Below are 18,837 nucleotides of genomic sequence, written 5' to 3' on the forward strand. Positions count from 1 at the left end.
TATTTCATTGTTATTGCTTTGTTCACCTTTAGTCTTTCATTTCTTAAATTAAAGTATCTATTAATCTATAAGTAAATAAATAACTTCATTGTTTTATTAGCTATGGAGGGGAGAACAAGCACAGGCTTCTAGTATTTTGGATCACATCTTGACAAAAAAGAAAGCAAAAAAAAAAGATGAATAAGATCACATTTTTCTTGAAGATGTTTATATTGTAATAATTTAATGTATGTATGGAGTGAAGATTATATCAAGATATTTACTAAGCAGAAGACACAAGTAGAATAACAAATGAATTATTGAAAATGTATTCTTCTATTTTAAATTATAATATTATATAACAACAACTGCTTATGTTGGTTCTTTTTTATCTTATTCCTTTCCATCAATCAGTGCTTATTTATATTCAACGTTTTTCTTTTATTCTAGTTTACTATAAAATATTTCAAGATCTCTGGGTATCTAGTAGCAAAGGTGAAATATTGATTCCAGAATAAACACATAGAATAAACAACACACAAATATATAAAACCTCTCAGACTCAAATATGAGTATTCATGTGATAATACTGTACTAATCTCAATATTGGTGTTTTTTGAAAATAACCAATATTCAGAAAATGCAACTATCATACAAGTTTACTACTGATATTTACTTAATGTGCATCCTATAAAATTTTACAGACCTTAAAAATTATTTTAGATGATAAATTTAATGTACACATTTGATATGTGTACTATATTAAATTTGCAACACAATAAATAACTTGAAAACTAAAAAGCACTTTTCTGTTCATAAATTCATGACCCAAGACTTTATATTTTTGGAAACTTTTTATTATTTTAGAGTTCTGTACACTTTTGATAAGTCTAATATTTATTATGGAAATTTGATAATGTTTAATTAGAGTTGTCATATTTAAAAATTTTTCAAAATCTAAGCTCCATTTTGAGACCATGACTAAACACCTACTATAATGGGAACTATTTTATTTTAATATCATTTTTTTATTTTTTTATTTTTTTAATTTAATATCATTTTAAAGCTTATTTTATGACAAACTAAAGAAGACTTATGAAAAATATTTGAGATTTACTAAATAGCTTGATGTTGATGAGCTTACCATAATTATATTTAATAGTCATGTAGAACAATGGCTAAATTGTTTTTATTTTTCTAAAAATAACATTAAATTATTTTAAGATGTCAATGTGGGCACTTTTTATCTATACTTAATTGTCTATCTAAGCAAAATATACTTTTTTGCTAATGCTTACAAAGTCAATTATCTGAATAAAGTTAAAAGATGACAATATAACTTCAAAATTTGCTCATTCCTTTAGAACATTTTTTAAAAATGCCACAAGTTAAAACCACTTGACATTGGAAAAAATCCACTCTGACCCTCAAGCCAGGCCAATTTCTCTCAAGTCAAACCACTGTCTCAAGGGGAAATATCAATTTTGGTTTAATATCCTGCAAGGATCAGCAGTCAAGCAGAACAAAATTTAAGTCAGCATAAAGGCTTAACTTAAATTTCTTTAAAAAATGTTGGACATGATTATATAGTTTAAAATAAAATTATGAATTCATCTCATATATTAAAGAGTGAAAATATGCAAGGGAGTATGCAAGGAAAATATGTATAAATAATTGCTTTTTATTTTTGTTTTGGTCATTTAGGAGCCTGAGAGATAGTACAATGGATAAGGCAAATTAGCTCCAAATTTAATCCTTGGCACTCTATAGAGCCCCTGCGTTCATTGAGAAAGTGCTTTGATTTCAGAGGATGTGAAATTACTATCAAGACTTAATTTTAATCCTTGAGAATAACTGGGTGTCAAATGCACACAAATATACAATGATACATTAATAGAATTGTACTTTTTTATGAAAACATTTTTTGTAGACAGATTTTGTGGTGCTCAAGGCATGCACCTAGTTCATGCTCTGAGATTACTACTGATGGTTCTTAGATGAACATGTGTACTTCCATGGTCAAAACAAGTCTAGCCTGCATGCAAAGCAAGTGTTTAATTTTTATACTATCTCTCCAGCACACAAAATCTCTAATAAATTACACTAAGGTAATAATTTACCTCGATAACTCTTTGAAAGTGGTACTTTCAGTAAAGTAATATGTAACAAGACCATCTGAACATAAATTATTTTACAAAAGCAGTATACATTTCCTATGGTATATTACTGTTTATAAAAGTATTACCAAACTTCTAAATATTTTAATTATATTATTTCACAATAAAATATGTTTTATATATTTACTAAGTTTTAGACCTGATTATTCTAGTTCAGATTCTGGATTGGCAAGAGATATGTTGCTGCTCAAGGCCTAAAATCAGATCAAAACTCTGAAGAGAATGCCAAACATTGGATATGATTGGATATAGATATGTATACTCTAAATCAGACCAGAAAAACTGAATTAAAGCAATTATAATAGCATATACTACTAGTTTTGTTTCTGAGTTTTTTTTCTAGTATGTTGTAATTCTGCTGTTTTTAATCTGTTAGATCATATATCCATATTTTCATTATATTTTATATTTAATACACAATCATAATATTACAAGTGTCATATTTAATATTATATTTTATATTATTATTTCATATTATTCATATTATTTCATATTATTCATTTGTAACACCTTGATAAAATATTAATGATTTTAGATCTTGTGCATATGTTCTAATGTATTTTACTGGATTTTTATCTACTTGTTTTATAAAACTATATAATTTATAAAACTACATATTAAGCAATAATAAAATCTAAAATACTAAATACTACAAAATATATTTAATAATTATATATTCTTCTAGCATGTATGCTATTTTCTGGCAGAGAACAAGAAAGCATTTTAGCCACAAGAAAACTGCTCATTTAAGTGACACATTAGTTTTCTTCCTATTATCCCAGTGGCTTAAAATTGTTCAAAGTCTTTCAAAAAGTACTGTGAACTCTAAAACAAAAATTTCTTTCAAAAAGTACTGTGAACACTGAAACAAGAATTTCTGATAAATTCTTAATTTTTCTCTTCGATATGAAAATCATAACATCATATATTAGGAGGATAAGCCTATTTGAGACTAAAGACTATATTAGGGTATTTCACAATCCTAGATATTTTGTTTTGTATAAATGTTTATTTTTTCAAAAATAAAAATATATATTTATAGTCAAGTATATAACTTACCTTAGCTAAAACAAAAATATAATGTTTTATATTATCAGACTAAAATATTTATTCATAATCTTAAACAGCATTTCTACAAAAAATGAAGCCCCATGACCTAGGAGAAATATACAGTAGTCAAATGTGGTCATTAAAAATAGACTATCACATAATAGAAACTATGTGGTTTACTACATTATTCTTAATATATTTTTCTAGATTAGCTTGAATATTATATCACTTCAATATCTGTATTGCCTTTGAAATAGCAAAGGAAAAACATTGTCAAAACCAACATGATTGTTTTATTTTGCTAATTCTAACTGGGAAGACAGATGTCTGCTTTGGGATTATTTATAGACTCAAAGAAGCAGCAGTTTTATTTTGTAATTGAACATTATTTTTCTAAATGTGATCTCTTAAATTTATGTTGACATGTTATGATTTTACAGAAGAGTTAGCCTAAAGAATACACTGAGCACTCTGAGAAAATGTCACAAAATACTGTGAGAAAAATTAATGTTGACACCTAGACCCGATAGATAGTACAGTGGGCAGGGCACATGATTTGCATATGACTGACAAGTGTTTGATCTCAGGGACCCCATATAGTCCACTAAAAACTCATCTATGATCCCTGAGTTCTAAGTTAGGAATAAGCCGACAGCCTTGCTGTGTGTGGCCAAAACTCAAGAAAAATGTAAACATGTATTGAATCCTGGGATTCCTATACATAGATTTTATGTGAAATAATAAATGACTTTATAATTTAATACATGTTATTCTATAATAATGCCTAAAATCATGCATGAGTAGAATTTTATCACATTAGAAATTTAGAAAAGATTATTTTCTAAAGACTTGTTTAAAGGTCTAAAATATAATGGACATGATCTATAGAAATACATTTATAAACTCTTAATTTAGTGATGATTTTTAATGTCATTGAAATTTTTAGAAATCTTATAAAATAAACAAAATATAAAATAATTTGGGCAGTTTTAATTTATAAATATATGTCAAAATACCAATGAGAGTTTAATTAATTTGGGTTAATTGTACAGAAATATACAACTGAACATAAAATTGAATATTGCTCTAATGTGTCCCATCATATTACCAGGTAATTAGAATTGGTTATAGAAGTCACCTCTGGGGCCCGGAGAGATAGCACAGCGGCGTTTGCCTTGCAAGCAGCCAATCCAGGACCAAAGGTGGTTGGTTCGAATCCCGGTGTCCCATATGGTCCCCTGTGCCTGCCAGGAGCTATTTCTGAGCAGACAGCCAGGAGTAACCCCTGAGCATGGCCGGGTGTGCCCCCCAAAAAAAACAAAAAAAAACAAACAAAAAAAAAAAAGAAGTCACCTCTGAGTTAGATAATTAGAAAATATTCCATAGGTAAACAATTCTTGAGAAAAAAAATCTCCAGAGTCTGTAGCACACTTCTCAGTCAGGGCCTGTATCCCTCCTATGGGCTTTAATATTAGGCCAGGTGAAGCACAGGTGAAAATTATATAACTAGAAGAACATTACACAAAATAAGACATTATTTTGGTGGGATAATGGTGAGAAACTTCAGAAAGGAAATTGTTTTTTGAGACTCTAGTACGAAAACTTTTGAGAAACAACTGGTCACAGAGTTATAATAAAAATTGATTCAATTTTAGAAAATAAAAGTCTAGAAATTTTATGATAAATAAGATAGTTAATGACTTTCAATCATACTTGGTAGAACTAGCAGATTAGTGAAAATTATGAAACACTTGTATAACATTATTATCAAGAAATGCATTGCTTTCATTAGTAATTGATGCAAAGGATATTGCATTTATAACATTAAAATAAATTCTTCGGGTCCCTTAGTAAATTGTCTTATATAGTTACTTATATGTTTATACCTTAGATATTCACCATAAATCTATAAGTCATCCAGTTGTTAGATACACCCAGAGAACACATAAGTAATATGATAAAGAAAATAAACATCCATCCATCCATCTATCCATCTATCTATCTATCTATCTATCTATCTATCTATCTATCTATCTATCTATCTATCTATCTATCTATCTATATTTATATATAGTCACAATTTAAAAAGAAACACAGTTGGCTGTTGAAAACAGCACGTCTGAGGGACAATAGAGCAAGTAAGGCACTTGCCTTGCAAGCCTGATTCAATCCCCATACTAATAATTTAGGCCAAGCACGGCCAGGAGTGATCTTTAACTAGAGCCATAACAAACCCTGATCATCACTGGATTTTCCCAACCAATCTATATGTCTAATACAGGGGTCCTCAAACTTTTTAAACAGGGGGCCAGTTCACTGTCCCTCAGACCATTGCAGGGTCTGACTATAGTAAAAACAAAACTTATGAACGAATTCTTATGCACACTGCATATATCTTATTTTGCAATGAAGAAACAAAACCGATACAAATACAATATGTGGCCCGCGGGCCATAGTTTGATCAATATGATACCTATTTGAATTTTTTGTCACATACAAAGTAAATCCAGAATTCTCCTGAAATGATTTTTAAAATTTCATCAGGATGATGCACACAAGCATCAGAAGCATGGTAAACCATTACCTCCTAGTCACTTTATCCCAGTTTTCCTTAATATAGTCAAATGAGTGAGAGTCATATCACAGGTTTGAATCTATTTGTAACACCAAGATTGTTTCAAAGATACACTGTTCAATGGCTAGAGCAATAGCATAGTGAGTATACCACTTGCTTTGCACTCAGCCCACAACCAACCAGTGTACAATCAAAGCATCCATGTGGTCCTTCAGGAACCTCAAGAACAAAACAAAACAAAACAAAACAAAACAAACAAGCAAACTTAAATTTTTATCAATTTTGCTATTTCTTTTGTTTAAGTTTAATATTTCCTAGCAGAAATGTACAGGTCATTATTTAAACTTGGAAAACTAATTGTTAGAGCTCTTGGAATGTTACTGTATTCTCTTAGAGTTTCTCCTTATAACAAGGACTACATAAGTATTTTTGTGTGTGGTTAAGTTTACATCTTTCTTATCAAACATATACTGTAAACAATATAGGGATGACTTTTTGATTGAAATGCTCACAATTTACTTGTGGATACATTTGGAAGATAATTATTTTAAAAGACAGGATTAACACTTCACAATTAACATGTTGATGACATGTTATATTAGGCAATATATGTAGATGGACATACATCTATCAAAAACCTTTCATGAGAAGACATCGTTTATATTGGGACATATATTCAAGAATGTTATAAGGTTCAATCTATAGGAAGATTTCGATTCTAAAACCAATAGGTACTGGTTAGCTCTGAAGGTACAATCTATAAGATTAATTTCCCCGCAATGAAGTCTGATAAGTCAAATACTGAAAGTTTATGGTAGTTCTACTTGTAATATTTTCAAGTTAAAATTAATGTCAGAGGCTTTTTCATGACCTTAGCTAAGTCAAGTTGCCACCTCACAAAAGAAGAAAAATTATAATAATTATCCCAGTAATTTTTCCTTTACAAACTTCTTGCATCATCATAGGTCAAATGATGATCTAGAAAATTTTAAAGATTCCAGCATTCATGTTGCATCTCAAATTAAATTTAATTAATAATTCCTGTCCTTCTTGTATATTAATTTTGATTCTATCATTACATTTGTTGGCTATGATTGCTTCAATCAATAGTAGATATCTTGACAAGTGATGGGAATAAATTATGGACTATTAAGTATTATCGATCCTGTGGAAATTCAAATCCCAAAGTGTAAGTTTCATTCTCCTGTCTCCATGGAAAATATTACATTTTTGTTTAAAACAAAGACCATGCAGGTTCCTCTCATTAATTGACATGTTCATTAATTCACAAATAAATAATGCAGATCATTCTGTCACTCATTCTTTATAAATATCCGAATAGGAAAATGGGGATAATGATACTTGAAAACTATCCCTCTTTCCTTCAATCTAGCAATATGGCATAATTGTATTTATTTTGGTTTATATATATACATATATATATATATATATATATATAACCTAAGTTTTCCTTCCATTTATTTCATAATAGCATCAATTCCAATGAAGCAGATATTTATTTATTTTACTTTATTTTTCAAATAAACATCATTTTACTATTAACATAATCCCTCCTTTGCAATATTGTCAAAATGATTTTACATTCATAGTAAGAATCATTATAGTTTCTAAATGTGTGTGGTGGCTTAATTTAATAGAAAGTCCAAAACACCCATTATTACATCCAGTGAGTGGTGGAGCTTGTTTTGTTTCCATTGCAAGTGACTTACATTTGTATGCATTAAAAAATAGTTTGAAATGCCACTGCTGCAATGCAGTAATTAGTTTTGATTTGACTCTGGAACTATTTTACCTTTCAATAGAGTGAATCCAGAGAAGTGATGAACAAAACTTTTTCAAAGGTGAAAATACTGATATCTAAAAAAGCTATAACTTTTCAAAACAGATGCCAAAAATATTTCTAGATTCGACTTGAATAAATTATAATATGCATGTTTATATTATATAGATTTATAATAATATATTTATATCATATTTTACTCTATATTATAAAATATATTTTATTACATTATTATCTATATTGTATGTCTTTATTTAAACACTGGTTTAAAGAATTTCTCATAATACATTTATTACTGGTTCCATTTTCTAATACTAATCCCAACACTAGTATAATATTCTCTCTACAATTGACCCAGATACCCCCATCCATTTCACAAGCCTGCTGCTTTGGAAGACACAAATTAATTTATTTTATAATGATTGCTTACAAATAAGTTGTAATGGAGCTTTCCAAAAACCTTTAGCAAAATAAAATTTGTAAAAATTGTTATATAACAATAGGGTCATTAAGATAGAAGGTATATAAACAATTTGTTACTAGTTACTCATTCTGTATTTTTGGATTTGTTTGTTAATCTTAGGTAGCTTCTATGCTATTTTGCCATCTCATTGGGTGTGTTCCTACTCGAGAATCACAATATGGCATGTAAATAATTTTATATAAGAAGATTTGAATTGGATCCTGGTTAGTGACAAAAATATTCCAGAAATTAGTGATGTTTATGTAACTCATGGGAAAGATAATTAAATTATAATTTTAAAATAAAATATAACAAACATAATTGCAAGAGAGTATACTATAAGAAAAAGAGAGTTTATAAAATAAATGTATAAACACACACACATATATGTTTTACTTGAGACAGCAGTTAAGGTGTATGCAACACAGAAGTGCAGGATTTGTTCCTCTGTACCCTATAAACCTGAGGCCTTTATCACTAAGAAGTGAACCTTGATATAGACTGATGACTAAGCCCTAAGCACAGCTGAGTGTGGTCCCAACCGCCACATCAAAAGTGTATCTAAGTAAAAAAACATTTTTTCAATGATATCTTTAAAAATAAAGGCAACCTGCCTTTATTTTTATGCCTATTAAAGTCTATCACCAGGAGCAAGTCAGACTTTCAATACATTTAGATGCTTTCTAATTGAAATTAGTATAGTTAGAGAGAAGAAAATGAAGAAAACACAGATGATAATTTACTGTTGCCTTATTTTACCTTGAGTAGTATTTTTAAAACTTATTCTAAATCCTGTCTCCAAGTTTTCTTCCAAACCCAACAGTGGAAGTTAAAGGTAGAAAAAAGTAGCTCCTTCCACAGGTAACATTATATTATTAAAAAAATAAAATAAAATAAGTAGCATCGGGGGTTGGAGTGGTGGTCCAAGTGGTAAGGAGTCTGCCTTGCCCACACTAGCCTAGGACAAACCGCGGTTTGATCCCCTGGTGTCCCATATGGTTCCCCAGGCCAGGAACAATTTCTGTGATTTCTGAGCGCACAGCCAGGTGTAACCCCTGAACATTACCGGGTGTAGCCCAAAATCCACCCCCCCAAAAAAAAAGTAGCATGTCCATTGTAAGTGTTCTGTTATAGACAGGCTTATATTTTTAACAGAGCAAAGACTTTCTTCTCCGATTGTTCTGTTTCATGATTGAAAATACAAGCTGGAGAGGGAGAGTAAACTCGAAGAAAAAAACCTAAGACCCTATTGTGATAAATGATACATGACAAAATTACATTTAAGCAGTTACTTGGCCCTAAGGAATCAGCAGAGAATAAGTGCAAACAATAAGGGGGCTTGCTACTAATTTCTTTGACAAAAATGACAAAATATGGTTCTTTCATATAATGACAGGGAGAAATGGGAAGCCCGAGAACATAAAAAGCATTGCTGCACAGAAAGATTATATATTTATATGTTGCATTTTAGATTGGCACATTTTATTTGAAAGGGTTCTCTGCATCTGTATTAAGAATGGCAGTAATACAGGGGCCGGGCGGTGGCGCTAAAGGTAAGGTGCCTGCCTTGCCTGCGCTAACCTTGGACGGACCGCGGTTCGATCCCCCGGTGTCCCATATGGTCCCCCAAGCCAGGAGCAACTTCTGAGCACATAGCCAAGAGTAACCCCTGAGCGTTACTGGGTGTGGCCCAAAAACCAAAAAAAAAAAAAAAAGAATGGCAGTAATACAAGAAAGTAGACAGTAGTTCCATTTACCTTACCTAAACAACTATTTAAAGACTAATTAGAAATTTGATTTTGCATATGCATGGAAAAACTGCAAACACATATATTTCTAAACAGAATTCCAAAGGAACGTTGTTAGTATATCTGTAAATTTGTAATTCTTTCTTACTACCCTTATCCAGCAACACAAACAGATCAGTTTTAATACATCTTCTTTTACTAATGTCTTTGAAGCATCACGGCACTCAGATTGAGTCAAGTAACCATCTGCTGCAAATACAAATAGAGCTACATTCAAAAATTATATTACAGAGTCTTCCTAGCAAAGTTCTTATGTGCAAGCTGTTCTTGTCAAAATCAGAACCATTGTGATGATGCATCTTAATATTCAATCAGACTTTAAGTAAAGAGTGACAAAAGTCCACATATGGATGACAGCTGCTTCTTCAGTAAATATTTTCTCATTTATTGAATAGAGGCTTATGGCAGTTTAGGATATGTTCCATCAGACATTCAGCCTGAACTTCTTAGTAACAATAAAAAAATAATAACAATAAATAAACTTTTAGTGTATCTTCACTGCAACATATATTTAAAGAAAACAATTCTTAAATTTAAAGAAGTATAGTTTGTTAGTAACTTGAGACTTAGCCAACAAAATGGATAAATTGTTGAATTCATAGAACTGTGCACTTGGGTTTACCACCTCAGATAGTATTCAAAAAATTAAATCATAATTTCTGTGTTGGCTTTCTAAACATCTAAGGAATGTAGATGAGAATTTAAACATTGTATGACTATATTTAGAAATATATAAAAGGGACAAAGTGATATTTTTATATAAAAAGGGTCAAATTAGAGAGAAAAGGCCTCTTAAAAGTTGTGTGAAAAAAGAAACTGAAATAAAATTCTTAGGAATCCGACAACTTCAAAATAAGACTAAAGTTTCTATCAGTAATTAAAAAAACAAAAGTGTTCAAGTACAAAAATCAAAGTTTATTGGTATATTTGTATATGTTGCACCTCTGTAATAAACCCTAAGTCTGAGGTTTATGTATGACAAATTCATCTTTCTTTGAAAAAACACAAAATAGTAGTATTTTTAACATTGGCCTAACTGCAAGTCACTGATAACTAACTCTAAAATATGTTCTCTAATCTTAAACTATTCTGAGTCTCTTCTCTGGAAACTCAAGAAATTCTTAGATGAAGAAATGTTATGTCTTCAGTTAGTTCTACAATATTGTATTAAGTAATTATTATCACACCTGACTTAGCAAGCTGAATTATAACTTTATTTTTCCTACTGAGATCTAGTTGAAATCCACAATTAAAAAACAAACTCTGGCAAGTACCTTATTATATTTGCCAACTCATTTTGACTCTGACTTATTCTTAAAATTAAATGTGTAGTATTTCATATTGAATACCAAAAAGAAGAACCACTTACCCTGCAATTGGATCTATTGCTATTGCCTTTGGATTGTGTAGCTCCAGGTCAATGAGAGTAACACAAACTGACCCATTGTAATTACAAACAAAGATCCGATCACTGACGTGGTCCACAAAATATAAATTTCTGGTCAACCAATCAATAGCCATTTGTTGCACATCTGAAAAACACACAGACAAATTCCTTGAATTATAGGTAAAAATCTAGCACCACAAATCAAAGAAAATATGTTTACTGAAATGTATCAAGGATGACATTTGACAAGTACCAGTAGTCTTATGATTAAAAAGACCACAGCAAAGGAACTTTCCTCTTCTGTCAAATAAGTTCTCTATAGCAAAAATATATACTACTTTTGATATTTTTCTCTAAGACTAAGCATGGTTTAGAGAACTGGATAGTTTATAAATCTTAGAATAGAGTCGTTCACTATAAAATATGTCTCTTGGTTTTTTGTATTGTCAAAAGTAGTTCACTCAACTCAATTGACATAAGTAATATAATGACACAGGCAACATTAGAAAAAATATAGTAAACACATTTTTATGAATTTAAGTTAGAAAATAAATTTATTTTTATAATTTTTATTTCAAAGAGTAAGGTAGTATAGACAATTTTAAAATTGATTTGTAAGTTTCCTGTGGCTTTAAAATCCAGTCATAACTTTATACAAAGCTAATAAAACAAAGGAAAAAAAATGTGACCCATTTCTTCAATGGTGCAATGTGATTTTGTCAAAGACAATCAAGAAAACATGACCTATTGACCACAAAGATTCCTTTGGCAAAAGGAATATGCTTCTCTCCTATGAATGTGCTCATAGTGCTTCCTTTGTTTTCCATTCTCTGATAAGATTCTCAAAAAATATATTTGACCTAAGGAAACACAATTGTTGGAACTACAGAGTGGGTACAGCAGGTAGTGTTTTCCTTGCACATGAACAACTTATTTTTGATCCCTGGCATCCCATATGGGTCTCTGAGAATGCTATAGGTAAATCCTGAGCATGGAGTCAGGAGTAATCCCTAAGCCCTGAGCACCACTGAGTGTCAAAAATGATATAAAAATTAAAAAAAAAAACAGAAAATATAATTGTGTTATGTTGTCAAGACTCTCTGGAGTAGCTGGAGTGGTGGCGTGAGCAGTAGGGTGTTTGCCTTGCTAGCGCTAACCTAGGGAGAAGCATAGTTCGATGCCTCAGCATCCCCAGACAGGAGCGAATTCTGAGAACATAGCCAGGAGAAAACTCTGAGTGTCACCAGGTATGGCCCAAAAAGCAAAGCAAAACATAACAAAACAAAACAAAAAACCCAACAATGACTCAAGTACATAATCCCTGAGCCTTTTTAAGTTTTCTCTTTATAAAAATTAAGAATGAAAGAGGTAGATTCAAGGCAATCCCATCTTGCCAAACTCCATTCTCATTAAATCTACCAAATATCAACAAGAAGTGGTATTTTCTTTTTTCACATTCTTTTCTTCTAATATAAAGAGAAAAGTTTCAGATTATATTTGGGAAACTGAAAGGTTACAACACAGTAGACCTTCTGATACAGCTGTCCCCAAGCATGAGAAGAGTGCTGTTGATATATATGTCTTGTATTATTGGAAAATGAATTGCATTATTTTATTTTATTTTATTTTCGGTCACACCAGTTTGATGCTCAGGGGTTACTCCTGGCTAAGCACTCAGAAATTGCCCTTGGGGGGACCATATGGGAAGCTGGAGGATCGAACCGCAGTCCTTCCTTGGCTAGCACTTGCAAGGCAGACACTTTACCTCTAGCACCACCTCTCCGGCCCCTAATTTTATTTATTTTTATTTTTTAAGGCAAAGGGCCTGTGTTGAGGTGCATATGAGGTGCATTTACTGTACCTCCTCTTTCTATACAGTCAGTGTAAAAAACACAGCCTGTGTAATTAATTTTATATTAATTCAAAATTTTAAATATTGACAGTTTATTAAGATAATATAGCTAAGAAAAATATGTCTCCTTTTACTCAAATAAATTCTATTCATCATTTTTCACATATTGAAATTAAATACTGCTTTGTAAATATTTATCTTTAGGAAAGTCAAGCATTTGAACATTATTTACCATACAAGGCATTAAACATTTTTTTCATGAACCTTCAAATGTTTTATAAATATTCTTTGTCTTTCAATCTTTATAAATATCCATTCTGTAATGGTTTTAGATCTGAATTATTGAGATATTTTCTTCAATAATGTTATAAATGATTCTAGCTCCTACTTATTCCTGAATGAATTTTATGACAGTCAAATATTTGTTTTGGAAATTATACTTTATTTCTTTTTTAAAACTTAGCATAGATCTATGACTCATTGATTTCCATAATCTGAGCCTATGCATTCTTTCTTTGCTTTAATAGCATGCTTCTTCAGTAAATGGTATTCTCTACAGAAAGACTAATACAGATAAATGTGTCATCATTATCATTCATAAAGGTATAGTGTCAAAGCAAGAGAAAGTAGCAACTATGTAAAATAGATTATCCTGCTTAAGACCTGTAGGGAGAAATATTATAACTTATTTTATACTGATGTTTCAGTTATTGATTAATTTCCTGCACTATATACACTTTATGGGAAAGAAAAGCATTTAAGTGTTCCACAAATTAAATGAAGCCTTTTATTTTTCAAACCATTCAATAACCCAATTTTAAAATACCTGATTATTCTGTCTCCAGAAATCTGGAAATATTATATTTATTTTATATTTTTTTATTTTTGCATTATTAGATCAGTAAAACTCAAAACTCTTAGTTTCAAAAATTACTGCAAATATATTTAGTACAGACAAAATAAGCCAGTCTTTTCACTGATCCATCTCTCATTGTAGATGGGCACTTGGCATAGCATGCAATCATAATTTATGACAAAAATTTGTCTGATGAAATTTTAACCTTTAACTGCAGCTTTTCAGAATGTTTCTCTGCTACTGAAACAATAGATATTATTCACAAGCATCATCCTGTAGATAAGAACTCTCACGAAAAAAATCCAATAATCAGTAAAATTTAGTAAGAGTGGGAATCGGTTTTGCTTCCCTTTCTTCAAATTTGACCTTACTGTTTGATTTTAATGTGTTTCATATTAAAATTAGATAACTGAATTTATTAAAAAGGAATTTAGCAAGCAAGTCTAAAGGTAGTGAAATAAATAAACAAATACTTGTTTAAAATGATTAAAACATTTCAAGAGACGAGTGCATTTTCTTGACAATAGATTTAGTATTTTATATTTATTTTGCTGAAATTTAAATTAGTTCATAGAAAATTTTCAGAAATAACTGAAAAGGGCCTGCCCAGTGGGGCCAGAATGTGAGAAACTGTGAGCGCTGCCTGTGTGTGTCTCCTGTCCTGTCTCCTGAACCTCTTGGGAGTGGGCCAAAAAGGGCCCTGAAATTTTGCTCTCCCACAGGCTCATTCATGGGCTGGAATGCCAAGGAACTGCTTCCAAACATGAAAACTGGCTATAAGCAGTACTTCGTAGAAGGCAGGCCCCCTGCTTGTGATGTCAGGCTGGGAAAATCTACACCTGCCCAGTGTTTCCCTACTGTGAGTGCTGCCTGTGTGTGTTTGTCTCCTGTCCTGTCTCCTGAACCTCTTGGAAGTGGGCTGAAAAGGGTCCAGAAAATTTGCTCTCCAGAGGCTCCAGAAGAGCACTTTGCTCCGCTTTGCTATGCGCCCTGCACTCTTTCTAATGAAGGAACAGCATTGCAAAAAGAAGAAAAAATCCCACTAAGAACTGAGCTGGATCACTGAAGCCCAGCATTTCTTCTCGGACTGTCTTCTCTGATGTGTGCTGCACTCTAAGATTTGATCCTGTGTGAGGCTTCATCCACGGAGGGCTCCCCTTCTTTGGAGGCAAGTCAACCCACCCAGATAGGGCAGAGCCAGAGGAGCATGGATGCACATCATTTAGCCAATGATTACCACCACAACACATAAAAAAATTCACAATACAAGTGTGACAATGGGGAAACAATGCAGGCCAGCATCAGGCATAGATAATGAAGATGACAATTATGTTGACCAGAAAGTGGCCAACCAACTAAACAATCTCTCAGATAAGGAGTTTAGACAAGAAATATGGAAGATGTTCAAAGAACTAAAAGAAACCATAGATTGAGTTGAAGAGAACACTAATAAGAACCAAGAAAATATGAATACAGAAATCACAAAACTCCAAACTGAAATAACAGGTCAAATAACAGGCCTGAGAAACTCAGTAAACGAATTGAATGACAAAATGGATAAGCTTTCCAACAGGGTAACAGAAGCTGAGAATATAATTGATGCTGTGGAAGATGAGATACATAACAACTCCATATAGCAGGATAAACTGGAAATAAAACTTAAAGCAAATGAACAAACTATGCAAAAATTAGTCAAAGAATGGTAACAGATGAAAATAGAAGTCTATGATAAGCTCAACAGAAATAACTTAAGAATCACTGGAGTCCAAGAGACCCAGGAAGAAATTTTCCAGGAAGAATCAATGGTCAAGAACATCATTAAAGAGAAACTTCCAGAGCTAAAGAATATGTGCGATCAAATCCTGTATGCCCGAGGAGTACAAATCAAAAGAGACCCCAGAAAAAATACCTCAAGACACATCCTAGTCACAATGACGAATCGAACAGATAGAGACAGAATTTTGAAAGCAGCAAGATCAAAAAGGGAAATTACATTCAAGGACACATCCTTGAGATTTACAGCAGACCTGTCACCAGTAACACTCAAGGCCAGAAAGCAGTGGTGGGACATACTGACAAATCTCAATGAAATAAATGCTTTACCTAGAATACTGCACCCAGCAAAACTCACTTTCAGGTTTGATGGAAGAATACATGGTTTCACATACAAACAACAGCTCAGAAAGTTTACAGACTCAAAACCAGTCTTAAGAGAAAAACTGAAAAACCTAATTTAAGACAAGACTGACCAAAGACACACCAAATTTTTATATAAAGATGGCATTAAATCTCAGGACAATTCTTTCTCTCAATTTCAGTGGACTAAATGCTCCAGTTAAGAGACACAGAGTGGCTAAATGGATAAAAAAAAAACTCAATCCAACCTTCTGCTGCCTACAAGAAACACACCTGAATAGTCAGAACAAACATGGACTCAAAATAAAAGGCTGGAGGAAAATTATCCAAGCAAAACACACCCATAAAAAAGCTATAGTGGCCATACTAATATCAGATGATGCAAACTTTATACTTAGGAAAGTTGTAAGGGACAAAGATGGGCATTTTTATTAATCAAGGGATTTGTACAGCAGGAAGAAAACACTCTTAAAAACATATGTGCGCTGAATGAGAGGCCAGCAAAATATTTAATAGAATTGTTGACAAATCTGAAAAATAATATCAATAACAACACAATAATTGGGGGGGCCCTCAACATGGCTTTGTCAACACTGGATAGGTCAAACAGACTGAAACCCAACAAGAATACACTAGAGCTGAGAAGAGAAATGGAAGAAAGAGTCCTAGTAGATATATATAGGACACTCCATCCCCAGAAACCTGACACATGTTTTTCTCCAATGTATATGGGACATTATCCAGGATAGACTACATGTTGGCACATAAAACATACCTCCATAATATCAAGAGGATAGAAATTTTGCAGACTACCTTCGCTGACCACAAGGCTCTGAAATTATGTGTGAATTTCAAAGGGACACAGAAGAAAAAGTTTAACACCTGAAAGTTAATCAGCCTCAAAATGAATAACCAGTGTGTCCAAGATTAAATCAAAGAGGAAATCAAAACTTTCCTGGAAACATATGATAATAAAGACACAAACTATCAGAAATTATGGGACACAGCAAAAGCAGTACTAAGAGGAAAATTTATAGCTTTGTAAGCACACATCAGGAAGGAAGAAGGGGTCTATCTGAATAGCTTAATGACACAGCTCATAGAATTAGAATGTGCTCAACAAAAGGACCCAAAATATAGGGAGACAGAAGGAAATAACAAAGCTGAGAGCAGATATCAGCGGAGTAGAAACCCAAAAAAACAATCCGAAAGATCAACGAAAACATAAGTTGATTCTTCAAAAAAATAAACAAGATTGATAGACCACTGGCAAAACTAACAAAGAAAGAGAGAGAAACTTGATAACTCGTATTCGGAATGTAAAAGGAGAGATCACTACTGATTTGGCAGAGATTCAAAGGGTAATCAGAAACTACTTTGAGAAACTCTATGTCACTAAAAATGAGAACCTGGAAGAAATGGATAAATTGATGGACTCATAATATTCTCCAGTTAAATGAAGAGGATGTAGCATATCTAAACACCCTCATCACTATTGATGAAATTAAAACGGTAATCAAATATCTGCCAGGCCCAGATGGATTCACTAATGAATTCTTTCAAACATTCCAAGAGTAACTACTACCAATCCTGGCAAGACTCTTTCATGAAATTGAACAAACGGGAACACTTCCAAACAGCTTTTATGAAGCCAACATTACCTTGATAGCTAAACCAGACAGAGATGCTATGAAAAAAGGAAATTACAGACCAATATTGCTGTTGAATGCAGATTCAAAGATCCTCAACAAAATCCTGGCAAATAGGATTCAATGCCTCATTAAGAAGTTCATCCACTATGATCAAGTAGGTTTCATCGCAGGAATGCAAGGATGGTTTAAGGTCAGTAAATCTATCAACATAATACACAACATCAACAACAAGAAAAATAAAAATCACATGATCATATCAATAGATGCAGAGAAAGCATTTGATAAGGTCCAACACTCATTCTAGAAAAAAACTCTCAGCAAGATGGGAATGAAAGGAACCTTTCTCAATATAGTTAAGGCCATCTACCACAAGCCAGTGGCAAATATTATCCTCAATGGAGAAAAGATAAAAGCCTTCCCTCTAAATTCTCACAAAAGACAAGGCCACTCTCACCACTCCTATTCAACATAGCACTGGATGTACTCGCTATAGCGATTAGGCAAGGAAAAGTTATCAAGGGAATCCAGATAGGAAAGGAAGAAGTCAAGCTCTCACTGTTTGCAGATGGATGACATGACACTCTACTTAAAAAACCGTAAAGACTCTACCAAAAAGCTTCTAGAAACAATATAGACTCATATAGACTCATATAGCAAGGTGGCAGGCTACAAAATTAACAAAAATCAATGGTCTTTTTATACACCAATAGTAATAAGAAAGAAATGGACATTAAGAAAACAACCCCATTCACAATAGTGCCACACAAATTCAAATATCTTGGAATCAACTTGACTAAAAATGTGAAGGACCTATACAAAGAAAACTATAACACTCTGCTCCAAGAAATAAGAGAGGACATGCAGAAATGGAAACACATACCCTGTTCATGGATTGGAAGGATTAACATCATCAAAATGGCAATACTCCCCAAAGCATTGTACAGATTTAATGCAATCCCTCTAAATATACCTGTGACATTCTTCAAAGAAGTGGATCAGAAACTTTTGAAATTCATTTGGAACAATAAATACCCTAGAATAGCTAAAGCAATCATTGGGAAAAAGAATATGGAAGTAATTACTTTCCCCAACTTTAAACTT

At 32.2% G+C, this 18,837-nt stretch overlaps 1 protein-coding gene across 1 annotated transcript in view; it reads right to left on the reverse strand.

Annotated features, from left to right (window-relative positions):
- The window catches only part of LRP1B (LDL receptor related protein 1B), a 1,191,264-nt gene that overhangs the window by 913,337 nt on the left and 259,090 nt on the right, over nt 1-18,837 (reverse strand). The window contains 1 exon segment of the mRNA XM_049772845.1: nt 11,223-11,385. Within this exon segment, the coding sequence (XP_049628802.1) occupies nt 11,223-11,385 (163 nt within the window).

The sequence above is a fragment of the Suncus etruscus genome, chromosome 5 (genome assembly GCF_024139225.1).
Source record: "Suncus etruscus isolate mSunEtr1 chromosome 5, mSunEtr1.pri.cur, whole genome shotgun sequence".
NCBI classification, from domain to species: Eukaryota; Metazoa; Chordata; class Mammalia; order Eulipotyphla; family Soricidae; genus Suncus; species Suncus etruscus.